The following is a 26,899-nucleotide window of genomic DNA, read 5'->3' as shown; positions in this document are numbered from 1 at the left end:
GGCTCTCATATTTGAAGTTACTGTTCTAAAGAATCAAACAGAAACTTGGTTAAGTGTAGTCCTCGGACCACAAACCTTGTGGAAATTGATGTCTTATCATTTGTTAAACAGAACCTTAGTTATGCCGGGTCTTCGGACCTCCTACTTTGGGAAAATTAACATTTGAAGTTATTGTTCTGAAGAATCAAACAGAAACTTGGTTAAGTGTAATCCTCGGACCACAAACCTTGTGGAAATTGATGTCTTATCATTTGTTAAACAGAACCTTAGTTATGCCGGGTCTTCGGACCTCCTACTTTGGGAAAATTAACATTTGAAGTTACTGTTCTAAAGAATCAAACAGAAACTTGGTTAAGTGTAGTCCTCGGACCACAAACCTTGTGGAAATTGATGTCTTATCATTTGTTAAACAGAGCCTTAGTTATGCCGGGTCTTCGGACCTCCTACTTTGGGAAAATTAACATTTGAAGTTACTGTTCTAAAGAATCAAACAGAAACTTGGTTAAGTGTAGTCCTCGGACCACAAACCTTGTGGAAATTGATGTCTTGTCATTTGTTAAATGTAACCTTAGTTATGCCGGGTCCTCGGATCTCCTACTTTGGGCAAATTAACATTTGAAGTTACCGTTCTAAAGAATCAATCAGAAACTTTGTTAAGAGTAGTCCTCGGACCTCAAAGCTTGTGGAAATTGATGTCTTATCATTTGTTAAACGAACCTTAGTTATGCCGGGTACTCGGACCTCCTAGTTTGGGGAAATTAACATTTGAAGTTACCGTTCTAAAGAATCAAACAGAAACTTGGTTAAGTGTAGTCCTCGGACCACAAACCTTGTGGAAATTGATGTCTTATCATTTGTTAAACAGAACCTTAGTTATGCCGGGTCTTCGGATCTCCTACTTTGGGCAAATTAACATTTGAAGTTACCGTTCTTAAGAATCAAACGAAACTTGGTTAAGTGTAGTCCTCGGACCACAAACCTTGTGGAAATTGATGTCTTATCATTTGTTAAACAGAGCCTTAGTTATGCCGGGTCTTCGGTCCTCCTAGTTTGGGAAAATTAACATTTGACGGTACAGTTCTAAAGAATCAAAACCAAACAATGTTAAGTGTAGTCCTCGGACCACAAACCTTGTGGAAATTGATGTCTTATCATTTGTTAAACAGAACCTTAGTTATGCCGGGTCTTCGGACCTCCTACTTTGGAAAAATTAACATTTGAAGTTACTGTTCTAAAGAATCAAACAGAAACTTGGTTAAGTGTAGTCCTCGGACCACAAACCTTGTGGAAATTGATGTCTTATCATTTGTTAAACAGAACCTTAGTTATGCCGGGTCTTCGGACCTCCTACTTTGGGAAAATTAACATTTGAAGTTATTGTTTTAAAGAATCAAACAGAAACTTGGTTAAGTACGGTCCTCGGACCACAAACCTTGTGGAAAGTGATGTCTTGTCGTTTGTTAAACAGAACCTTAGTTATGCCGGGTCTTCGGACCTCCTACTTGGGGAAAATTAACATTTGAAGTTATTGTTTTAAAGAATCAAACAGAACTTTAGTTATGCCGGGTCTTCGGACCTCCTACTTGGGGAAAATTAACATTTGAAGTTATTGTTTTAAAGAATCAAGCAGAACCTTAGTTATGTCGGGTCCTCGGACCTCCTACTTTGGGGAAAACTAACATTTGCAGTTAAACGAAAGATTGCTTAAGATTTGTCTTCGGACTATGACTTTGCTTAAAGTTAACTTCTGATTGTGTCTGGATGTTAATACCTTACTGTTTATTAACTCGGATCTTAAGTTTTATATCTTTAAGTATTGAGTGAATTTGTGTAAGGAATGGTCCTCGGATCTTACATCCTACTAGAAACAGTGTTATGCATTATAAGGGCTTAATCGTTATATGAAGTCCTCTTTCCTTTTTTATCAAGGCATTGTTCAAACGTGTTAACTATGTCACCTCGTATTAAATCTTTAGTAATATACGCATGATTATGTGGAAGTTACGATTGTGCAATCCTTGGAGTTAGATTTTTATACTCTGAGAAACTTTTGATATGACTTAATGGGAAACTTTTGTAATAAGTACAAAAAAAGGAATAAAGTAAAAGCATACACAATCCAAGTGAAAAGCAAACGAAATTGTTCTTTATTAATCAAATTGAATATACATTACAATATATAAATTCAAAAAAAAAAAAAACAGAAAAGAATGGAAAAAGAGAAGCCCTAAGCTAAGTCCTAAGCTGTTGGAGGAGGATCTTGCTGAGAGGTACTAGTGCCCTCGGTCTTTCTCAACTCCAGCTCAAAAGGAGTCATAATCGCTTTCCTTTATCCACCGTCGTTGTTGAAAGGACGATGGGTTCCACTGCCCGGCTCAAGTCCTTCTCTGCATCCCCTCCTCCTTCCTTCTCTTTATTGGAACCAGAAGGTTCTGTAGGATCAGGAATTTGCTGTGGGACCATCAGAGGTAGGGCAGGAAGAGTTGTCTCGGGGGTAGGAGTAGCAGCAGGAGCCTCTTCAATCTCCTGTATTTCTAGGGGAAGCCAAACGTTCTCGGACTTCCTCAAATCCGAAGACCGGGGAACTCCCGCTACGTTTAAAGCTTCCCCCATACTTTTTGACGCATTCGCGGCATAAAGCCGCGAATTCCTCCGTCACTGTTCCTCGGTGGTCGCTACCCCTTCGTCAAAACTTGCCCGCTTGGCGGCTTGAAGAGAGAGTTGGAAGGAGCCGGCTTCTTCCTTCATCGAGCGCTTGTTTCTTCGCATCCGAGCACTCCCTTCGAGCTTGGGAGAGCTCTTCATTTCTTTCCTTAAGGAGTTTGCGCTGTCCTTCTATCTCGGTCTTCATGGTCTTCAAGTTTGACTCGACCCCATTCTTCTCTCTCCTCGCCCGCTACCTCCGAGGTCAGCTTCTCGTTCTCGGCAAGGGCTGTACCTAAGGTCTTCTCAGTCTCCACCCTAGTTTCGAGTTCAGCCCTGGCTACTTTCCGAGCGTCTTCAATAAACTTTTCAGCTACAAAGACCTCCTGAATAGCCTGTAAAAAAGCATGATGGAGTTAGGAATAACAAAAACTAATTTACTTATAAATATTGTTAAAAGGAGAAACACTTACCAGCGCTAAGTCTCTTTTTAGAGAGAGGAATAGTTGTGGTTGGCCCATCTTTTCCAAGGTCTCCATGTCCTTGGGCAGCAGAAGAGGGCGTTCTAGGACCTCGGCCAGGTGGTGGGCGTGGCCTTGTTGAACTGCCCTTATACTGGACTGGCAGGAGATAGGAGCGCCGTCCAGCCTTAGGTCGGGGGACCAGGTGGTCGGTGCTCGGCGTACTACAGCCTCCTCCCTGATTTCCCCGAGTTCAACTGAACGGGATCTACCCTTGCCCTTATCCAGCTTCTGCTGATGGTCCGGGGGGAGTTGTTGGCGTGGTTTCTTGGGCTCTTTATTAGTCGTCCCCTCATCATCCCCCTTCCTCTTCTTCTTGGGATCCTCGGCTAGCAGTTTGGGCTCAGCTGGAGGAGGAGGAGGAGGTAAAACTGGGAGAACTTGGGACGTCCCCTTTTTCTTCTTCTCTGCAACTTTGGCAGCCCTATTAGTGAGAAGACCCTCCATTCGTCCCATGTCTTCTACGGATTCGTCCTCGGGAAGGGCAACTACAAACCCTGCAATTCCAGAGGCCTCGGTGGCTTCTTCTTCCTCGTCGGAAAGCACTACAAACTGGTTCTCGCGAGGTCTCTCGGTGTCTTCGAGATGGAATTGATCTATCTCGTCGTCAAGGGTGTGTGAAGAAGACACCGCTCTTCCGGAATGACAACCGTTTGTGCGTGCACGGCAAGGGGGACCGCCGCTATCGCCCGGTTGTACAGAACGGTGTTAGGAGCGTCCGGAGGTCACGGTCGTCCAAAAAATGGCGCCGAGCTACGTTGATCCTCTTCCGTCTTCGGCCGCCCGCAATAATGGCGTCCTCTATCTCTTGGAAGTCTTTGGAAAGGGGAGTGTATCCGAGAATGAGGTGAGCCGCCCGGAGTTGTAAGTCTTCGCTAACGAACACCTCGGAGCGAAGTACTCGGTTTAAATCGGCAACGTTACGGTGACTCGTGCGAGGACGCACGTGCCGCTTATCCGCAAAAAAGACGTCAAAACAAACAAACCCGATTAGATTCACACAAATATTTAACAAGTTTAAGTAAATACAAATACGCATTTCGTGTGTGTGTTAGGAGAAGTTGTGTTGTGGGGAGATTAATCCTACGGCGTCGCACCTGGATCCCCCCACTGAACTGGGCAGTGAAAGCCATCGTGCCAGTTCCCGGACACGATCAAGTAGTCGTCCTTCATGCCTTTGTTTGATTTGGGCAGACAGGAGATTAGCCTAACGGTGCTAGACCGAGATTTCATATAATAACCTACTTTAGAAAGTTTGTGGGACTCATATAGGAACACGACATCGTGCCATGTGAGGTTTAAACCCATCTGCTCGTTTAGAGCATCTACACTACCTAGAACTCTAAAAACGTTTGGAAGGCATTGGTCGGGACACAACCTATGGTTGCGAAGATACTCCCTCATTACGGGTTTCATTGGAAGGGTCATCCCACCCTCTATGAAGGCTATCATAGGGATGATAACCTCTCCCTCTTTCCTAGAACCGGCCACGGCTGTTGCCGGGCAGTATTCTAACCCTACGTCACTGGGAATATGGTATTTGGCTCTAAAGCCTTCCATCCCAGCGGCGGTATCAACTAGACACTTGAATTTTCCCATTACAGAGAGACGATAGGCTAAACTTTAAAAGGGAGAGTGTTTGTATTGGTAGCCGAGGACAAATATTGAGGAGAAAAGGTTTAGGATAGGAGCAAGAACTTACAAGGTTGAAGATGTGCAAATCTCCACGGTTTTCTGCAGAGTAAGGTATGATGGCTGATGTCTTGATGGGATTACCCCCTGAGGAATTAAATGAAGGCGCGGGTTCCCGAAGCGTCACGACGTGCGAAAAGGCGGCCTCGAAATTATGTCTGTCCCGCCTAAAATTTCGTGGAGTAATGAGAACCGTTGGATGCCCATCTCACCGTTGAACGTGGGAGACAAAGAGTAACTTACAGTAATAAATGCGCGCGTTTTCGAAAATAAAACCGCCAAGTGTCATCTTCTGGGACGCAAAACGATTTCCACACGTGCCATCACTTATAAAGTGTGTAGAGCAGGTTCTCGTCGGATCAAAACCCTATTTTTCTCCTCGGACGTTGAAAATTAGAGTTTTGAGGGGCTATTGTGGGGGGTAAAAAGATCCTGATGGGAACATGGGCCTTTTGGGCCGTGTTAAGGAGGGCCGACCTGACCCTGGGTTTGGAAGTTGTTAATACTATGGGTCGGCCCATGCGCCGAGGGTCCGAGGACCCAGCCGAGGGTGAACTTACCCTCGGACTGACACCAGAGAACCCGGGACTTCATGGTACAGGTTAGGGAATGACACGGTCAAGACCAATGGTTAAAAGGGGTGAACCCTTGAATGCCCCAGAAGCACCAGTGTTGAAGAAATGTCAAAGACAAAGGCTGCTACCTCCACATTAAAGACCCTGCACCTACCACCCTGGCCGCATTAATGGGGAGGTGACACTTGAACAGTGGAAGGGAAACTTCTAGTTACTGTTCAAAGGCACTAAGAAAAGAAATATCTATACTAAGGGAGGAGTTGGGGGCAACACGTGTATAAAGTATTAAGAAGAAGAGTATTTAAGGGAGGACCTAAAACAGAAATGGGACGAAACTTTTTGTAACCTAAAAAGAAAAAAAGACAAAGAGAGAGAGATAATATAAGAACAGCTCTCGGCTTACGTCCGAGGAGACCTATTTACATTACTCTTTGCTGTTTCCTAATACTGGCAATCTTTAGTTTGTCATTTAATCTTCACTCACTTCTAACCTGGGTTTCAAGCCCACTCTCTACAAATTTTCATTGTTTAAGGCTCATTGGGCCTGAGCCCATAACTTTTCTTGGGTCCAGGTGCAATTGTGCACTTACAATATATATATATATATATATATATATATATATATATATACATTATAAAATTGTTTAGAAGAGTGGGAATTGAATCATACTTAGGGATGACCATGGGTAGGGTATACCCATACTCAACCCAATTAATTTATCTACGGATACTCAATTACCTTACCTAATTAGTATCCATACCCAATTGTTACTTAGTTTGTTTACCAATAGATATCCATACCTTATCCAAACCTAATTTTTATAAAATCACCAAATATGCTCAAAAACCACTAAAAAGACCAAAATATCCTAAAAATCCCTAAAATGAGCAAAATACCCATGAAACCTCTTAAATAGCCCAAATACCCTTGATATCTCTTAAATCACAAATTATGTTAAAAAATCACTAAAATGACCAAAATATCTCAAAATCTCTAAAATGAGCAAAATACTCATGAAATTTCTAAAATGACTAAAATACCCCTCAAAATCACCAAATATACTCAAAAATCACTTAAAATGACCAAAATACTCCCTAAACTTAAAAAATGACCGAAATATCCTTGAAACTTAAAATTTGACTAAAATACCCCTGAAACTTAAAATTACCAAAATACTCTAGAAACTAAAAAAAATGATAAACCTAAAAAATGACCGAAATATCTCTAATACCTAAAAACTTACTAAAACACCCCTGGAACTTGAAAATTACCAAAATACCCCTAAAACCTAAAAATTGATTGAAATACCTCCATAAACTTGGTAAATGACCAAAATACTCCCGAAATCTATAAAATGACAAAAATGCCCCTAAAACTTATAAAATTTCTAAAATACCCTCAAACCTATAAAATGACCAAAATAAGCCCTAAACCTATAAAATGATCAAATATGCCCAAAAACCTCTAAAATGACCAAAAATAACCCCAAACCCCTAAAATTACCAAAAATGCCCCGAAACCTATGAATCGACCGAAATAGCCCTAAACCTCTAAAACAACCAAATACTCCCAGAAATATCTAAAATAACCAAAACACCCTTGAAACCTTTAAAGTGACTAATATACCCCTAAACCTATAAGATGACCAAAATTCATTTGTAACCTCTTAAATTATGAAAAATAGAGGTTTGGGGTATTTTGGATGTTTCGAGGGTATTTTTGTCAAGATTAAAGGTTCTAAGAATATTTTAGTCATTTTGTAGGTTTTGAGGGAATTTTGGTAATTTTTTAGGTTTCGGGGTTATTTTGATCATTTTTTAGATTCTAAGGGTATTTCAGTAATTTTTTAGATTACAGGAGCATTTTTGTCATTATTTACGTTTTAGGGGTATTTCGGTAATTTTATATTTTGGGGCTAGTTTGGTACATTTATAGATTTCGGAGCTATTTTGGTAATTTCAAGGTTTTAGGGGTGGTTTTTTATGTTTCAAGGGTATTTTGGTCATTTTTTAGGTTTTGGGGGTATTTTGGTTATTTTTTAAGCTTTGGGGGTATTTTAGTCATTTTTTAGGTTTCGAGATTATTTCAGTCATTTTTTAGGGTTGGGTGTATTTTTATCATCTTATAGGTTTCTGGGGCATTTTTGTCATTTTATAGGTTTCGGGTTATTTTGGTAATTTTATAAGTTTCAAGAATATTTCGGTCATTTTTTAGATTTAGGGGGGTATTTCAGTTATTTTATAGTTTTCAGGGATATTCTTGTCATTTTATATGTTTAAGGGGTATTTTGGTAATTTTAAGGTTTCGAGGGGTATTTTGGTAATTTTTAGGTTTCGAGGATATTTTGGTCATTTTGGAGTTATTTTGGTAATTTTTAGTTTTTGGGGGTATTTTGGTCATTTTTAGGTTTCATGGGTATTTCGATCATTTTTTTAATGTTTCAGGGGTTTTTTGGTAATTTTTAAGTTTTGAGGGTATTTCAGTCATTTTTAAATTAAGGGTATTTCAGTAATTTTAAGTTTATGGGGGGCATTTCAGTTATTTTTAGGTCTTAGGAGGTATTTCAGTAATTTTTTATGTTTTGGAGGTATTTCGGTCATTTTTTAAGTTTATAGGGTATTTTGATAATTTTTAGGTTTTGGTGGTCTTTCAGTCATTTTTTAGGTTTATGTATTTTGGTAATTTTTAGTTTTTCGAAGGTATTTTGATCATTTTTTAGGTTTTGGGGGTGTTTCGGTCATTTTTTATGTTTCGGGGATATTTTGGTAATTTTTAGATTTTGGGGGTGTTTTGGTCATTTTATTAAGGTTTAGAGTGCATTTCAGCAATTTTAGAGGATTTTAGGAATAATTTGGTCATTTTCAAGTTTTAGGGGCAATTTGGTAATTTTTATTATTGGGTAATTTGGGAGGGTTGAGGTTTACCCATAATAATTTGGTTGAATTGGGCTTGAGTTAGATCTAATTAGTTAAATAGGTAACAATGGGTAAATGGGTAATATCCAAACCCTACCCAATTACCTTCTACCCATTAAGAACTGGATATTACTCAAAATAATTAGATCGGGTAGAATTGGATATCCATTACCTAATGGGTATGGTCATCCCTAATCATACTTGAGTTAGATGGATCATTAACTAGTAACAAGCTTGTTGAATTTTGACCGGTATGGTGTTTTGGGTGGCGTTTTGGGTGGAGTATTTAAAGAATTGGAAAGAGCACAAGAACCAAGGAAGGGGGAGCGGCTGTAATTTGATCTACATCTATATAACATTGAAAATTACTTAACATGAATTAAATTACTGATCATAACTTAAGGAAATAAAATTACACATTAATTAGACATCGTCATCCAAATTTATTAACTTCAATCACAGAAAGTTAAGTAGTAGATAGGAAGAGTTTCACTCAATTCTCATCTTGACCCCTCTCCACAATCTTCACAGGAAACCCACCTTTCATCTTGGCAGTCAAGTAGGAAATATACTCTGGTTCCACAACTTCTCGTTCAAACGCTGGCACCACCTTAAAACTCCTTAATACCCCAGCCACCACGCTCTTCATCTGCAAGAAAGCCATCTCCTTCCCCAAACAAATTCTAGGACCCGCTTGAAACACCGGGTAATGGTACGAGTCCTTCTGCACAAACCTCCATGACTTGGAATTCTCCTCCTTCTGCAGCCACCTCTCGGGCTTGAACTCGGCCCAGTCTGATCCCCACAGCGATTCCAACCTCCCCATCGCGTATGGGAAGTAAGAAACTCTCATCCCCTTCTTCACCACTGTCCCTCCGGGCAGCACGTCGTCGTTCAGAGCCTCCTTCGTGTCCAACGGGACTGGTGGGTACAGCCGCATGCATTCACATAGAGAGGCGTGAACGTACACCAGGTCTTTCACTTCTTCATAAGCAGGCACTTCGGAATGTTCCTTGATTTCCTTCACAACCTTGGATTGGACTTCCGGGTGCTGAGATAGAAGCCAGAAATACCATGTTAAAGCCGCTGATGTAGTGTCACGCCCAGCAATTAAAAAGCTGATCACAATGTCGGTCACGAACTTCTCGTCCACATGGCCAGAGCTCAAGAACCTTGACAAAAGGTCGTCATCGAGGCTCTCTTTCTCTCCCAGCTGCTCTAGCTTTTGCTTCTTTTGTTTCACTATGTTCATGGCGTACTCTTTTACTTCTGAGATAGCCATTTTGAGACGCTTTTCTGACCCAATATTGAAAAACTTCTTGATTTTCCAAATGAGTGGAATTGAAGCAGTGAGCCTCCCGTGGCTGATTCGAACACTGTCTTCAAAGGCTAAGGCGAACTTGGCTTGTGGAAGAGAGGGCGACAAGTAAACCGGGTCGAACCCAAAAGCGATCCTACATATATTATCAAAAGCAAACCTTTGAAGAATGTTTTGGAAATCTAGGACAGTTTCATTTTTGGCAGCTGAGGAGAGAATGGGGATTAAGCGGTCAGAGAGCTCAGTGTCCACAACAGTTTCAACGAACTTGCGGAGAGATTTGGTGTTGAATTCGTGGCTAGCGACTTGTCTTTGGAACTTCCAGGACTCATCACCGTCGAGGTTGAAGATTCCATGGCCGAGAAAGTCTGTGAGTCTTGAACGAAAACTCTCGCCTTTTCCATAGTTCGGGAAGTTGGACTTAAGGATGTGTTGGACCACGGCGGGGTTGCCGGTGAAGACTTGGCGTTTGGAGTAGGAGCGGCGGAGAACGAAGGTGGCGGAAGGTGAGTCTTGGAGGATCTCTGAGAACCATTGGAGCTGGCGATCTTGGTTGGCGAGGATGGCGAAGAATGAACCCACTAGAGGGTAGGATTTGGGAGCTTTGGAGTTGGATTTGGGGGTGGTCAGGAGGAAGAAGAAGAAGAATAAGGAAAGGAAAGGAATTAGAATGAGAAGGAAAATGGGCAACATGGCTCTGGCTTGTGAATGTGGGCTGGTCTTTCACTTTCTCAGATGTTTTCTTTGTCTTTTTGACTTGTGTCCATGGTGAAATTTGGGACAGTTTGTGACTGTCTTTATAGGGAGGGACAGTGAAAGCGTAACTGTAGTACACACATCAACGGCTTATTTAGTTAAATTTGAACATTTTTTATTTTTTGCTAAAAATATTATAAATAAAATTAAAATAATATAATAAAATCTATAAATAATATCAAAAATACAATAAAAATTATAAATAGTAGTAAAAATAAGCTAAAAAGTTAGCTTTTTAAACCAATGCTAAATGTAACCTAAGTATTAAGTTGAAACTTGGTCCTAAGTTCGAAGCGTGCGATATTTGAAATTATATTTTGAAAAATGTTATTTTGCTTAGATTGTGTTTGGATAGAACTTATTACTGAAAACTGAAAACACTGTAGCAAAATAATTTTTTAAATGTGTAAAAAGTACTGTTCATGCCAAAAAATTACTGTTCATTGGCCTAAAATTACTGTTCATAGCTAATGAACCGTGACAGACGCGCTTGGAAAAAAAGAAAAAAAAAATCAGACATGGACGTGGACGCGCAAACGCGCTATCCAAACTCTCTCTTAAACTTGGGTATGGTATTGAAAACATTTTATGAAGAATTAAAAAAATTATCAAAAAAGTTTGTAACTTTTTCATTTTTTCATAAAATTTTTTTTAAAATAGTTTATTATTATATGCCCTAAAGTCACATGTTAATAAAATCCAATTTATAATTGTGAAAACACGATAATATAATTTTAATTGAAATTATGTTTTCAAAACATATTTTTGTAGATTGAGTTTAACAATAATTAGCAAATTTGAAAGAGTAATGATTATAACAGTAACAACCATCATGTTTTGAAATTTAAAAGCATAATTTGACTTAAAATTATGAAATTATATTTTCAGTGTGTAAGACTGTGCAACAGCAATTAGTGGGTTGGAAAATACCAACTCTTCCGTCATTCATGACATAATGGAGTAATGGGTACCCCTAATCAATTATTTATTCCTAATCAATTATGTATCTACTCCTTAACTTAACATGGCGGTATTCCTTATTAAACTTTATCTAATTCTTATTAAAAAAAAATCAAATAAATCTAAATTATAATATGCACAGAAAACACGCAGCAATGATGCTAATACCCTTTGAAAACAGTCTTTGGGCCTCGAGTGAAGTTTCTACGAAAATAGGGTGGGACTGGGAGATGTCCTTTTCTCTTGAAGTTTATTGAAAAACTCATTGCTAAGGTCATGACAAGCCGTCCCTATCATGTGTGAACATGTTGAAATCATCCTTTATCATGGCCTGCCCAATGCATTTTTACCATTAAATTAATTAATTTTTTAAAATTTATATTAATGTTAATCAAATAATATTTATATGTTTTGTTACGTCACCTAGATATCTATTTCAACCTACACAAAAAAAAAAAAAGTAATTTTCTCACAAGTTGCAAGTCGGCTCAATATGTTTTAGGACCTAAGGAAATAAATTTTAGTAAATTTTTTTAATATTTAAATATATTTTTAATTTAATTTTTTATATTTATTTCGTTTAAAAGTCATTCTTTTTGCTTTTTGAGACACAAAATTGTTAATATAATCTTTGTGTTTAGGTTTTATTAATATCTTTTACAAGTTATTTAAAAAATTGGTCTTCAATGATTTCTTGGCGCATTCGTAACAAGTTCATAATTTTTTTTTCCTATAAACAATTTAGGATGATAATTTTGTTGAATTTCTATTGACGGAATATATTGGAAGTGTTATTAAAGATGGGAAAGAAGGCAAAACTGACATATATTTAGAGGCCTTTTGTCTGATTGCCTTGATGCTTTTGAAAAAAGCTTGAGAGAAGTGGAAGGCGGAAGTGACCTAGGCCCACATAGCAGCTTTTTAAATTAGCTAGTGGCTATATCCTGAATTGAAAATCAAACATATTTTATCACATATATTTATCATAGGATGAAAGTAACGCATTCGGCATCTGCTTTTACACACACACACACACACACACGTGATTGCCTTGATGCTTTTGAAAAAAGCTTGAGAGAAGTGGAAGGCGGAAGTGACCTAGGCCCACATAGCAGCTTTTTAAATTAGCTAGTGGCTATATCCTGAATTGAAAATCAAACATATTTTATCACATATATTTATCATAGGATGAAAGTAACGCATTCAGCATCTGCTTTTACACACACACATATATATATATATATATATATATATTTATATATAGACATGTGCCCTTAGGGCATGTATATATTAGTAAACCATTTTAAGAAATTTTTTATAAAAAAATGAAAAAATAATTCATTATTTTGACAAAATTTTCAATTTCTCATAATTTTTTTTTCAAAATAAATGGTTAATATGTGTTCTAAGGGCACACATTATTTAAGCGAACCCATATATATATAGTGGTTTTAGAACCTGTGGGCTGTGATGTCATGCATTAAGTCTGTAGTATTTCAATTCTTTCATATTGTATCATTTGGTTTTCTTAATTAACTATCTCTTTTTCTTCTTCATTTTTCTTTACTTTCTTAATTCCCTATAAAGTATTTGAAGAAATGCTTATTAAAAATATTGTTGTATCATTTTTGCTAGCTAATAATCTTTAACTCTAGATATTGATCGGTGATGATGCCAAAAAGCGTCAATAAGCCACACGGTCCTCACGTGCTCAAGACGACGCTTGCACAACATAGAAAAAGAAGACCTTAAGGAAGTATCAGTGTGGTACCAGCCAAAGACCCTCCGAAAGTTAAGTTAGAGAACTTTCTTCACAACTCTAGAGTGCTAGAGTTGGGGTAAGTTATGCGTACCTTGGTTTCTAGCAGCTTTGGGTTTTTATAGTAGTGTAGAGCCGACCTTAGTTTTCTTGATAGAGAAGGTGTTTCCTTATGGAGAAGATTTCCATACATACACGTATTTCATGGGATTCTTGCCATATAGAGATTTCATTGATTAGGGTTAATTGTAGGGTGTAAGATATTTTCATTTGAGGTTTCTTGGAGACCACTTAAGCCATGTAGATGCCACGTGGCTCTATTACTTGTCTCCCCTGCGTTCATTTAACTTGAACCCGTCCACTACGGAGGGCGCGCTCGTCTACCTTTTTCTACTTCTGTCGTTTTGCTTATATAGTCCACTTACTTACTACCGTTACGTGCGGTAATGTCTCAAAGAACGGATTCGTCTGCTTTAGTTTTATCCTTTCTAGCTGCCCCCTTACTCTACGGATCCGTCGCCTAGTTTGGCAGACGAGCTTGTAAAGTGACTGTATGACTCAACCCTTGGGGAATGCACCTTGATTGACAGCCTAGCCTAGGGCCATTGACACAGTAGGGACACGTGTCATACTTCTAGTGGCTGATTACTTGGACCGAAGCGTCCCTTCGTCTTCTGTGCCATTTCCTCTATATATATGTTGCCTCTCCCTTTCATTTTTCACTTTTCATCACAAATTTCTAGTCAAAGCACTACCGTTTTTTACTAGAAATCAACGTACCGTCTCCTACTTTCTCCGTCATCTTTTTGCATCTTTTACCAGTAAGTACCCTTTGCCCTAAGCTGAACTTTATTTTCGCTTCTTTTAAATATCTCATGTCCATCCACTATGTAGACCTATAGAGTCTTAGAGTTTTATCCGTCATGTGTAGGTGACAGATGTCTAGTAAGGTGTCGAGTGATCAATCGTGTGTCCGCGACGGGGCGGGCTACGATGAGGTGTATCCGTCAGGTTGGGATAACCTCGGCACCTCCTATGATGAACGAGTTTCGTCCTCCAACTCAACTTCTATGGAGGGGGATGTGGACAAGTCAGAGGGTGACTCAAGCAATGAGGGTATAGTCAGTGCTGAACCTCCCTCTCAATCCGTCATAGGTCCTGATGGCTTTAGGCAATTCATTCTTCTTCCATTGTGGACGGTGAATGACTTCAGGTCTACCATTAAGAAGCATTTCGACACCCTTAGGGAAAAATATCAAATTCTTGTCGTCATACTAATCTGTCTGCCCTTTAAATCTGAAAAATGCTACTACCAGGGTGTTGAAGACGTCGGAGTGTATAAGCAGATGTTTAAAGTGGGACTTAGGTTCCCTTTAAGCGCTCTTCACCGTCCTCTTCTTCAATATCTTGGACTGGCCGTCACCTAGATCTCTCCAAACGCTTGGAGAGTCTTTCTTAGTGCGGAAGTTCTGTACGGAGTCCTTACCAACGGGGCACGTAGGATGACGGTGGAGGAGTTCTTCCACTGCTACCGTCCATCCGAGATTGTCCAATCTAGGGGGATCTACAGTTTCCTACCAAGGAAGCCGTCTCTTAGGTTAGTGTGTGCGACCCTTAACTCAAACAGAAATTGGAAGAGTCGGTGCTTCTTCATTCAAGGGGACGATTGGATGTGTCACCCTAACGATCAAGAGTATAAGCCAATGGACAAGACTTGGGGTATAATGTCCCTGTCTGGTAGGTGTTAGTCATAAATTTTATTTGCTATTATTAGTTTTACATGATGTTCTGACTGTATCCTTTTACAGCTCTAGCTCTTCTAGAGGTTAGTCTTGAGCAGTGGAGTTTCTTGGAGCAGATCTTTAAGATCAAGTTATTAGAAAGAACTTGGGCGAAGCTAGTTACCTTGGACATTATCCATTGGTATTGCGAGGGTCCTAAACCCATAGAAGCTACCCATCGCACGACAATCTAGCATGCCAACGTAAGTTCGTCGCCTATTACTTTACCTTTTTTTAATTTACAGTAGTTTTGCCTAACTCTTTTTGTCCATCTTGTGTAGAAATGGAAGACGGAAGGAGGAGGGCGTACATCAAGCAGCAAGCGGTTGCAAGGAAGAAAGAGGGAATGGGACCGTCCAACCCGTCCATGAAGAGGAAATTGCTGGACAAGACCAACCATTCGCCTAAGAAACCTAAGGTGGTGGTTGGGTCTGTTGGGGTTATTCTTGAGGCAAAGCTGCCCCCTCCGCCTGTTCATGGGAAGGGTAAGGGCTTAATGACAAGTAAGGGCCCTATCGACGAAAAACGCCCCCATCCTTCTTCGCAAAGATCCTCAATATTCCCTCAATCAACTCTCGTCTATCATTACTAGCGAAGACTACGAGGACCTGGGCAACCATTCTATTAAGGCCATCGGGGAGACGGATCTCTTTAGTTTGGCTCAGGTATGTATCCGTCTATCTTTCCATTTCGTCATGTTGTTTGTTTATTCTTTCTAACCCTGGTTTTTGATGTTTGTAGGGGGTGCTCATGATGAAGAGCCTGATGGATCGTTGTGTGTCCCAAGCGATGGTGGTAGACCGTGTGAGGGTCAGGGCGGAGTCATCAGAGGCTGAGTTAGGGGAGTTGAAGGGTTGGAAGGTCGTCAAGGAGAAGAAGTTTGACCTGACAAAGAGGCTCCTAGAATAGGCAGAGGAGCAGACGGAGGAACTGAAAAAAGTGCTCAAGGACAGGGAGGATGAAATCTCCCAATCCAAGAAGTAGCTCCGTCAGGCCAAAGAGGACGCAATCAAGGAATACCGCGACTCCGACGCTCTTCTAGCCGAGTTGGGCTGTTCTTTGGCCGATGGCTTCGATGATTGCCTCTGTCAGGTCAAGACCTCCTTCCCAGACCTGGACCTGTCCCACATTACTATTGATGCTGAAGGCTAAACTCCAGCCTGTCCTGTTGAATCGAAAGGAACCAATGAGTTTTTTACTGATGATTTCAACCCTAACCCTTAAGGTGACGGGGAGGCCATTCCTGCTGATCAAGAAAAATTCGTTAAGGACAACATCTATCAACTTGAAGCGGATCAGACGGCTGAGGAGAAGAAGGAAGAGACCCCCGTCGCCCAGCAGTAGTTTTTTACTTTTTTCTTTTTATTTTGTATATTAGCAACTTTTGATCACTTGAGAGAACAGTATTTATTCCTTCCGTCATCCACTGTTTTTGGGTTTCTTTGGATGTAAACATTTGCCTTTTATAGGCTTTTTATCTATTGTTTCTAATTTTGTTTATTGTCGAATATACTTTGCATATATCTATTTGTTAATTGTGATGTTTACGTCCTTTATTGATGGACCCGTTTACTTGTGGACCTGATACTAGATTCATCCACTTTGGGATTTGATACCGTCCTATGGGATGAATCATTCCTTAGTTGGACTTGATCTTGGGGTGAGCCTGTCCACCTTTGGACTTAATTATCTTTTTGAATGGGGATTCATCAATCTTGAATCACCTCCTTGGGGTGAACCTGTCCATATAGGGACTTATTAATCATCAACTTACCCCTTGGGGTAAGCCCGTCCACTTATGGACTTAAGTTTGGATCACCGTTAGGATGAAGCCATCCTCTTATGGACTTAATAATTTTGGATCATTTCTTAGGATGAAGCCGTCCACTTATGGACTTGATAATTTTGGATCACCCTTTAGGATGAAGTCGTTCATTGATGGAATTTAAGGCATCCCGTTCATTTAGGAAATTGGTTGTAGACATGGTTTTGTAGAGATGCATATATATGCTTATGATACTTCTAAATAACTAAATGACTCATCTTATTATGTGATGAATACGCGTAGATATTGTTCTTTAAAAATGAAAAACTGCCCTTCGGGCTTAAAAGTACTGTAAATAGTAAAAAATAACTAAAAGAAAATAAACTGGGAATGAGGAGTGTCGTTGTTCGTGCCCTTGTTTACTGGTAATACTTCTTCAGGTGCTCGTGTTCCATGGGTGATGCAACTTTTGCTCGTCCAGTGTCTCTAGGTGGTAGGTTTCCTTTCTATGCCATGATGCGACCTTGTACGGTCCTTCCTAATTCGGTCCTAACTTCCCCCGAGTGGAATCTTTTGTGGCGCCCATCACCTTTCTTAAGACAATATCTCCAACTTGGAAGTCCCTAAATCTAACTTTGGAGTTGCAGTGCTTGGCCATAAGCTTCTGGTATCGTGCCAACCTTTGTTTAGTCATTGCTCTGACCTCGTCCACCAGATCCAGCTGCAAGTGCATGGCTTCGTCGTTTCTACTCTCGTCGTGGTTTCCCACTCTATAGCTCGTGAGTCCTACTTCGGCAGGGATGATCGCCTCACTTCCATATGCTAGTCGAAACGGTGTCTCTCTTGTAGGCATTCTTGTCGTCGTCCTATATGCCTATAAAACACTTGTGATTCTTTTGGCCATATACCCTTTGCCCCCTCTAGCCGAGTCTTGATGATTTTGAGCAAGGATCAGTTTGTGGCCTCAACTTGTCCATTGGCTTGAGAGCGGACGGGTGATGAATAGTGATTCTTAATCCCAAGCTGTGAGCAAAAGTCTCTGAATGTGTCGTTGTCAAACTGTTTCCCATTGTTTGAGACCAGTACTCTAGGTATGTCGTACCTACAGATGATGTTTCTCTTTACAAAGCTTCGCACATTCTTCTCCGTGATGGTAACGAGTGCTTCGGCTTCTACCCACTTGGTGAAGTAGTCTATACCAACCACCAGGAATTTTAGCTGTTGCATTGCTATTTAGGGACGAACCCATGATGTCCAATCCCCACTGAGTGAAAGGCCATGGGGTCGTCATTGGAATGAGTTTCTCTGTTGGCTGCCGGATGAGGTTGCCAAACCTTTTACACTTGTCACACGCTTTAACATATGCAATGGCATCTTTCTGCATGGTAGGCCAATAGTTCCGTCCGAATTAGTTTGTGCACTAAGGACCGTGATCCAGAATGGTTTTTGTAGACTCCTTCGTGTACTTCTCGCATGACATAGTCTGTCTCTTCGGGGATAAGACACCTAAGGTATGGGCAAGAGAAACCCCTTTTGTATAGGACGTCTTTAATCAATACAAATCGTGTTGCTTGAACCTTCAACTTTCTTGCAGCTTCCTTGTCGTTAGGTAGCATGCTATCCTTCAGATAGGAGATTATTGGCATCGTCCAATCGTTCTCGGAACCTATCTTATGCACACTGATACTATCTATTAATGGTAAGATTTGAACGAAGGATAGTACCTAATTAGGAACAAGCATATGTTTTGCTGATGCAGCCTTGGCAAGACGGTTGGTGTGCTCGTTCTCCTCCCTTAGGATTTGAACAAACTTAGCTTGAAGGTCATTTACCCAGTTCTTCACTTGCTCAAGGTGCTTTTTCATTTGATCGCCCTTGTATTCATAGTCGTCGTTAACCTGACTGGTGATACTTAAGAGTCGCAATATACTACCACATTCGCAGCTCTTGCTACTTTGGCGAGATCCAACCCTATTATTAAGGCTTTGTATTCTATCTCATTATTTGTCGTAGGAAAATCGAGTCAGATCATGTATTATACCTCGTCCCTTTCTGGGCTACAGAGTACCACACCAGCTCCACCTTCTTGTCTAGTGGACGATTCATTCATGTGGATACTCTATTAAGGAATCTCCCCTGCCCCCTGGCCTTTTATGTGTGTGAATTTTGCAATGAAGTCAGCAATAACTTGCATTTTTATAGTCGTGCATGGGTGATATTGCACATCAAACTCACTCAATTCTATTGCCTATAGCGCCATTCGTCTAGCAGCTTCTAGGCTGCTCATTGCTTTTCGTAGAGGCTTGTTTGTTGGAACAACCACCGTGTGCGCCTGAAAGTAAGATTTGAGTTTGCGAGCTGCGGTTACCAAGGTGAAGGCTAGCTTTTCCATTGGTGGGTACCTTTTTTCAGCACCTCAAAGTGCTTGGCTCGTGAAGTATACAGGCTTTTGCACCTCGTCCTCTTCTCTGACTAAAGCTATGCAGATAGCAGCTGGGGAAACAGCTAGGTAGAGGAATAATTCTTCACTTGGTTTAGACAGGCTCAACAAGGGTGGGGAAGAAAGATATGCCTTCAGGTCCTTAAATGCTTGCTGACACTTGGTCATCCATTCAAATGACTTTTTCAATGTGCAGAAGAAAGGTAGGCACCTATTCGTTGCTCTTGAGACGAACCTGTTCAATGCAGCTACCTTACTATTCAGACTTTGTACCTCCTTGATGTTTTTTGGCGGGGTCAACTCCATTATGGCCTGTACTTTATCTGAGTTGACCTTAATACCTCTTTGGGACACCATGAATCGAAGGAATTTTCCCGCCGTCACCCTGAATGCACACTTGCTTGGATTCAACTTCATGTTATAAGAACGAAGGGTATCGAAGGTTTCCTTGAGGTCGTCCAAATGGTCATCCTCCCAAATGCTTTTTACCAACATGTCGTCCATGTAGACTTGAACGTTCCTCCCAATTTGATGTACGAACATCTTGTTCATCAACCTTTGATATGTGGCCCCGCGTTCTTGAGTTCGAACGACATTACTTTGTAGCAAAAGAGACCCTTGCTGGTGACAAATGAAGTCTTCTCATGATCAGCCTCTTCCATTTTGATCTAATTGTAATCAGAAAATGCATCTATAAAGCTCAGCAATTGGTGTCTTGCTATCAAATCCACCAAGATGTCGATTTGCGAAAGTGGGTAGCTGTCCTTAGGGCACGCCTTGTTTAAGTTTGTGAAATCCACGCACATCCTCCACTTCCCATTGGCCTTTTTGACTGTCACTATGTTGGCCAGCCAGTCGGCGTAGTATACTTCTCATATGTGTTAAGGACATATTTTATATAATTGGCTAATCCTTTGACAAAACGCACTTTACTTGTATTTGGATAGATCTAGGATGTGTTTAATACTTCAAAGAACATGTTGTTCACGTCTAGTATTAAAGCCATGAAGATTGGACCAAGAAACAAGTGAAGAAAATGTGTTCACTAAAGCTGGACAGATAGCTCGACACCTGCTCGACACCTGCTTGACAGATAGCTATCTATCGAGATTTAATGAGGCTCGACACCTGCTATTTATCGAGGTATCTATCGAGGTTACGAAAATCAGAATTTTCAAATCTAATTTTAGGGCCAGACTTTTGTATTTGTATAGGGTTTCTATTCTCACAACCCTAGACATAAATAAGGCTTATTTTAGAGGCCGTCACATAAGAGAATACAAGGAGAACATATGTAAAAGGTGACCGAAGCCTTATTCTCTGAGAAAGAAGCTGCTGCGTCTTTGCGCCTTAAGGTTTTGTAACCAAGTGCTTCTTGATCTTCATTGTTGATGAAGTGAAGAACTTTGCAACCAACATTCTTCTTTCTTAAGTTAGTGAGTGAGTCACGTACTATGATTCGTGCAAAGGAGTGAGTCACGTACTGGGATCCGTGTATCAAAGGGTGGCGTTCATATATTGAAGAGTTCAGAGGTTCTAAAGCGGTAAAATGTTTGTACTGTGAGTTCATCTACGGGGATTGTAGAGTCTAGGGACAAAGGTTTTGTACTAGATCTGAAACTTCTCTTTAATATAGTGGATTGCTTTTCGAGAAGGTTTCCCCCCAGATTTTTTACTGTAAAACTGGTTGGTTTCATTGGTTTTCTTGGGTCATTATATCTTGTCTTATTTATTTTTCCGCTGCATATGATTTTGACATGATATTGATGTTTGTTTGTTTTAATAAGTTTATGCATAATAAATCTAATTAAAAACTTGGATTTAAAACTTGTTAATTCTATCAACCGGGGTCTAAATTTCCCAACAGTATGAACTCTGCTTCTTGTAACTTGTGAACCTCTTCAGCTATGGCCTTGTCTCGCTCCTGTGCGAATACCTGTTTCTTCTAATGGATGGGGGGAAAAGAGGGTGATACGTTCAACTTGTGGACAATAATTGAAAGATTGATTCCAGGTATGTCTTCATGGCTCCAGGCGAAGACGTCCTGGTTCCCCCTTAGAAATGTTGTGAGCGTCTGTCGTACTGGTGGGCTGGCAAGAGTGCCGATCTTGGTCGTCCACTCGGGCCTAGAATCATCGAGGTGTACAACATGGTTTTTGGGTCGTTCTTGTATAAGGAAAATAGAAACTTCCCCTTTCGTAACCCATTTGTAAAGGCAGCCACCAGTATTTTGTCATCAGCTTCGTCGATCGAGAGGGTCTCCTTGTTAAAGTGGGTTATGTAGGATTTCAACGTTTTCTCCTCCTGCTGCTTGATGCTCATTAGGCACGCAGTGGACTTCTTATACCTGTGCTCCCCTATAAAGTGCGAGGTAAATTGCGCGTTTAGCTCCTTGAAGGTACTAATGGAGTTGGGCATCAGCTTGCTAAACCATACCCTTGCAGGACCCTTCAGCGTAGTCGAGAAGGCTCGACACATGATTTCATCTGCCATGCCTTGCAATTGCATAAGGGTTTTGAAAGACTCCCGATGATCTAAAGGATCCTTTGACCCATCGTAGGCCGTTACTTATGGCGTACAGAACTTCGGTGGAAGGGGGAATGACGTGACCGGTGCGGTAAAAGGCGAGTCCGTCTGATGGACTAACTCGTCGAGGTCCCTTGACACCCATCCTCTGAAGGTGTTTATCATGAAGTCCATCCGTTCCTTCATCATTTGCATCTCCACGACCATGTATGATGGAGCCGTATTTGCGGCGGATGGACAGCTTGTATCCTGTTGCTCTTGTCTTGTTGGTGCGTTGCTGCCTTCCGGCCCATCTTGTTCTCCTTTCTTAGTGTTGGTGCCTTCTTGGTCCTCAACCTGAGTGTTAAGTCATGCGTTCGTTTGGTGCAGCTGTTCTTCTAGATCGTGGTTTTGCTTAGTGAGACGTTCCATGGCTGCAGCGAGTGTTTAAACTTGTCTTTTAAGGGCAGTGGTACACGATTCGTGTCCTTGGTTATAGTTGGTGGTCACCATCGAGCGAGTAAGTACCATGCAACTTTTTGTCTGGGAAGCGGTAGTATGGCTTATTGTTGATTTCCCACAGATGACGCCAACTAATGATGCCAAAAATCATCAGTAAGTCACACGGTTCTCATGTGCTCAAGACAACACCTGCACAACACAGAAAAAGAAGACCTCAAGAGAGTACCAATATGGTATCAGCCAAAGACCCTCCGAAGGTTAAGTTAGAGAAATTTCTTCACAACTCTAGAGTGCCAGAGTTGGGGTAAGTTATGCGTACATTGGTTTCTAGGGGCTTTGGGTTTTTATAGTAGTGTAGAGCCAACCTTGGTTTTCTTGGCGGAGAATGTGTTTCCTTATGGGGAAGATTTTCATACATACACGTATTTCATGGGATTCTTGCAATATAGAGATTTCATTGATTAGGGTTTGTTGTAAGGCGCAAGATATTTCCATTAGAGGTTTCTTGGAGACCACTTAGGCCATGTAGATGCCACGTAGCTCTACTACCCGTCTCCCTTGTGTCCGTTTAACTTGAACCCGTCCACTACGGAGGGCCCGTCTGTCTACCTTTTTCTACTTCCATCATTTTGCTTATATAGTCCATTTACTTACTTACGTCGCGTGTGGTAATGTCTCATAGAACGGATCCGTTTGCTTTGGTTTTATCCTCTCCAGTCGGTAATTCAAGGATTTAAGATGTAGAGTCCTATTTGGTAAGTATTTTGCTTGAATTCCCTTTAGACATTAATAATATATACCTTAATTTTGGGAATATTAATTTAGATGTTGGGAACAATGATTTATGACCATTTGTGGAAGGCTATTTTGAAACACTAGTACTACTCTAAATCATTTGGGATTTTTTACCAATAGAAAATGGATAGCTAGGAATAGATGTATGTACGTTGTCGTTACGCGAATAAAAAATTAGTTATTTCACGAGAAAGAATTCAAATATAGCATCAAACAATTGACATAAGCATTATTATTTGTTGCTAAAAAGATTAAGACGTTATAATTAATATAAAATAAAAAACCACAAAAGGACATGCATGCTTAATTTCATTCATCGCACTAGATTTGCTTGATTAAAATAATCCGTCACAATTTAAGGCAATTATGATGAAAGATTTATTTTGAGTTTTAGGGTCTGTTTAGTATCCGTTTATTTTGTTAAAATTGAAATTTTTTTGCTGAAAGTACTGTAAATAATGGTAAATGTTAGTTGAAATAGTACAGTGTGACTCATAAATAGTAGTAACAATAAGTTGAATAATAAAATAAGTTGGCAAAATGTAAGCTCCAAACAAACACATAGTTCTTCCATTATTGATCACAGAATGAGAATACTCAGGGGCGAAGCCAGGGGATGTCAACTTTTAGCTTTGGCTTATCCCGCCCTTTCACTTTCTCACTAATATGCTGTCACAGACTCATAACACTTTTACTTTTTATTTTTTATTTAAATGGTAAAAAACACAATAATTTTCACAATAATTGACTTAGTAAATTTTTACTTATGTACAATTGTATAATTATTTTGTTATAATTATTTATTAATCATTTCAAATTAATTTTTCCCCCTAAACTAAAATTCTGGCCCTGCTACTGAGAATACTTGACCCGTCCTTTTATTGATTCATTTTTTATTGCACTAGGCTTCTCGAGAAATTATTAGAATAATTTCTAATGATGTTTGTTTAGTTAGATAAAACTTTTATTTTTTTTTATATATTTCTTCTTATATAGTTTGAAGTAAGTCTAATTAAACTATGAATTATAATTGATTGTACCAGATCGAAGGCTTTTTCTACTTTTGTTTAGTAGGTTCACCGTAATTGGTTCAAGCTCCTTGGGAGAGGGAAACCTAATCTCATGCTTGAATACATAAACCCTGAGTGAGACAAATAACATTGTTGTTGACAATTTTCTATTGGTTTCTCATCCAAAAAGAAAAAGGCCACTTGCTATACATATGTATATACACACAGACATAATGAGCTTAAACTTTTGGAACAATCAATAATTTAACATGATATTTAAAACATGAGATCCTGAGTTCGATCATTGTGTCTCTTCCACCTTATTTTTAGCTTTATTTATATATATATATATATATATATATATATATATATATATTTCATCAAAACTTAAACTTTTGAAACAATTAGTAATTTAATATGGTATTTAGAGCTCATTTGAAAGAAGAACCTAATCTCCAACTCGAATGTACATAAACATTGAGTCACAGAGTGAAAGGAAAATTACAAATTTCCCCACAATTTGCTACAGCATTTGTTAATCTGATCCAAAATAGCCACGAAAGCGTGATTTTATATATTTTAACCTATGATTATAATATATATATAACTATTGCTTTTATTTCACTTAACATAAAAAAAAAATCCTCAGTGGGTTGTCATGAAAGATACGTAACAAAAGAAAGAATATAGAATTCTACAAAAGTATCACACTAGTATGGAATCATCAAATTTAATTAATATTTTCCGGTGCATTATTGTTGCTCTTTCGGTGATATCATATCATCACTCTCTTCTTTTACTCACTATAAAGTATATATACCTCTCAAGGTATACAATTACAATGTGAGCGAAAGAGCTTTGGAGTAAGATCTAGTACTTATAGTTGATTGTTGAATATTAGTAAGATCACTAATAACTCATTGTGTTCGACTCATTGCTTAGGACATGAGAAGTCATCCCCTTGTGTGAACATGGTGGAATCATTGTTTCTTTCCTCTCATTTATGAGTTAGTGGCTATATCCTGAATCGAATGATAGCTTGACCCTCAAAAAAATTCAGGCAACCTTTTCAGTAAGATAAATGAATTAGCTAGTGATTATCCATGTATATTATTTTAACATATCTTATTACTCTTTAAAAAAGTTATTTGACTAAATTACAAATAAATAATTTCTTGGCATCATAAATTGGAGTAAGATGACTCCAAACCAATTTGTTTACTTATATACTATTTGTTTTCCCAATCTACCTAACACTCAAAGCCTATCTTTTATAACATATATTTATCATAGAAATAGGATGATTAAACTTCTAACTTTATCTTTAAAATTTAGGTAAGCCATTCTTTTAGCTGTTTTGTTTATTTTGTTAAAATTTAAAGTAACGCATTCACCCATTTGTTTATTTTAAAAAGCTTGAGTGCATGCATGTGCCCATATAATTGAAAGTTTTGAAGCACAAGATCAAGTTCTATTGGTCCAACAGAATCAATGACGGAAGTCTTTGGTGGGGCACTTGGGCTTTCCTTGACCATTGCTCTCATGCTTTTGTCTTTTGTAATAAACACTAGTAAGGGCCGCACGTGTCACGTGCCCCTTAAGTGAGAAAATTTAAAATAGCATTTTTTTTTTGAAATAGTATTAAACCATGTATTTAGATTTAGAATAGCTATTTAACATATAACTATCCATTTAGTATGATAATTTTTTTAGAGAAAGTATTTGGTATCAAATGATACCATGTCAGTTATGGGGGTAAAAATGTTCGAACAAACGTTTGGGTTTTGGGCCTAATTGGTTAATACAAGTCTGTTTAGTCAAGGTCCATAAGCCCACAGGTCAGTTCGCACTATAGTAGTCCGAGGAGTTGTCCGAGGAGGAGTATATCCTCGGACAGGCCCAGCAATGGCCTTGGGACTTGCTAAACGGATTGGAGGCAGAATTCTGGAAAAACTGGTGGGTAAAAGTGTGATCTAAGCACCTTTTAGAAGCAAGAACGTGTGAGAAATATCTGAGAAAAAAGCTACTACCACCACATTAAAGGCCCTGTATCTACCTCCCTGGCCGCATTAATGGGGAAATGACCTCTGAACAGTAGATTTCAGTCTTCCTGCTATTATTTATAGACTTTAAGAAAATGGTGGATGGGACAAGTATCTAAGGGGAAGATTTGTGTGACACGTGGATGAAACAGGGAAGAAGAAGAAGTATATAAAAAGACGAGAGAGGAAAGAAGGGAGGACCGACTGGTTAGCTGAAAAAGAACTAAGAACTGTAATCTTTGACATAGAAAGAGAAGTATTATACAAATTGTCATCGGCTTACATCCGAGGAGGCTTATTTGTCATATTCATTTGTCATTTGCATAGATTGCGGCATTCTAGCCAATTGATCAAACTTCCAACATCCCGAACCTAGGTTTCAAACCCATACTCTACAAATTTCATTGTATAAGGCTCATTAGGCCTGAGCCCATCACTTGTTTTTGGGTCCAGGTACAAATTGTGCACTTACAATTGGCGCCGTCTGTGGAAAATCTAGCGTGGAAGGAATTTGAACATCATGGCAGGCTTAGGTTCGCATCATGCGGAATCTCAAGGATCCCAACGCAAAGATCTTTTTGAGCGTCTTGAGCGTCGGAGGGATCGAGAGGGAAGTGTGCATACCGTATATCCTAGCGCGAGTCATACGCGTGGTGGAAGCAGTGCCACCCATGAGGATGATGCCAAGGCCATGCAGAGGGAGATTGACCACCTTAAGAAAAAGCTACGCCGTGTCAGACGAAGGGGGGTCTCGGGGAAGCAGTTACAGTCCAAGGTCTAGGACTCCCCCCAGCGAAACCTTCTCTTACGAAGGGGATGACCTACCAGGTCATAAGCATAGGAAGCTTCCCTCTAGGGGCTTGGGGAACGATGTTATGAGCCGAGCGTTACACCAACTCTCTAAATCGCTCTTCTCACGAAGGATCGAAAGGAGAAGGCTCCCTAGACGGTTCACCCAG

At 39.7% G+C, this 26,899-nt stretch overlaps 3 protein-coding genes across 3 annotated transcripts; all 3 read right to left on the bottom strand.

Moving 5' to 3' along the window:
- Nucleotides 1-8,712: 8,712 nt before the first annotated feature.
- Nucleotides 8,713-10,449, bottom strand: LOC142632847 (cytochrome P450 94A2-like). The gene has a single exon (XM_075807193.1). It carries the CDS (start codon nt 10,356-10,358, stop codon nt 8,841-8,843), a length of 1,518 nt encoding a protein of 505 aa, XP_075663308.1. The 5' UTR covers nt 10,359-10,449; the 3' UTR covers nt 8,713-8,840.
- Nucleotides 10,450-17,224: 6,775 nt separating this feature from the next.
- LOC142632495 (uncharacterized) lies at nt 17,225-17,539 on the bottom strand. Its single transcript, XM_075806885.1, has one exon. The coding sequence runs from the start codon at nt 17,537-17,539 to the stop codon at nt 17,225-17,227; it is 315 nt and encodes a 104-aa protein (XP_075663000.1).
- Nucleotides 17,540-17,637: 98 nt separating this feature from the next.
- LOC142632488 (uncharacterized) lies at nt 17,638-18,070 on the bottom strand. Its single transcript, XM_075806879.1, has 2 exons — nt 17,932-18,070; nt 17,638-17,879 (listed from the first exon to the last, which is right to left on the bottom strand). Exons 1-2 carry the CDS (start codon nt 18,068-18,070, stop codon nt 17,638-17,640), a joined length of 381 nt encoding a protein of 126 aa, XP_075662994.1.
- Nucleotides 18,071-26,899: the final 8,829 nt, after the last annotated feature.

Source organism: Castanea sativa, chromosome 1 (genome assembly GCF_040712315.1).
Source record: "Castanea sativa cultivar Marrone di Chiusa Pesio chromosome 1, ASM4071231v1".
Taxonomy (NCBI): domain Eukaryota; kingdom Viridiplantae; phylum Streptophyta; class Magnoliopsida; order Fagales; family Fagaceae; genus Castanea; species Castanea sativa.
Note: the sequence above shows the minus strand (reverse complement) of the source record. Positions and strands in the feature narration are given on the sequence as shown.

Excerpts from the sequence above, each read along its gene's own strand:
- LOC142632847 (XM_075807193.1), bottom strand. The coding sequence starts at position 10,358 with ATGTTGCCCATTTTCCTTCTCATTCTAATTCCTTTCCTTTCCTTATTC.
- LOC142632495 (XM_075806885.1), bottom strand. The coding sequence starts at position 17,539 with ATGCCTACAAGAGAGACACCGTTTCGACTAGCATATGGAAGTGAGGCG.
- LOC142632488 (XM_075806879.1), bottom strand. The coding sequence starts at position 18,070 with ATGCAGAAAGATGCCATTGCATATGTTAAAGCGTGTGACAAGTGTAAA. Across the intron at positions 17,880-17,931 it reads GTGGGGATTGGACATCATGG|ACTACTTCACCAAGTGGGTA; the intron begins GTTCGTCCCTAA and ends TGGTTGGTATAG.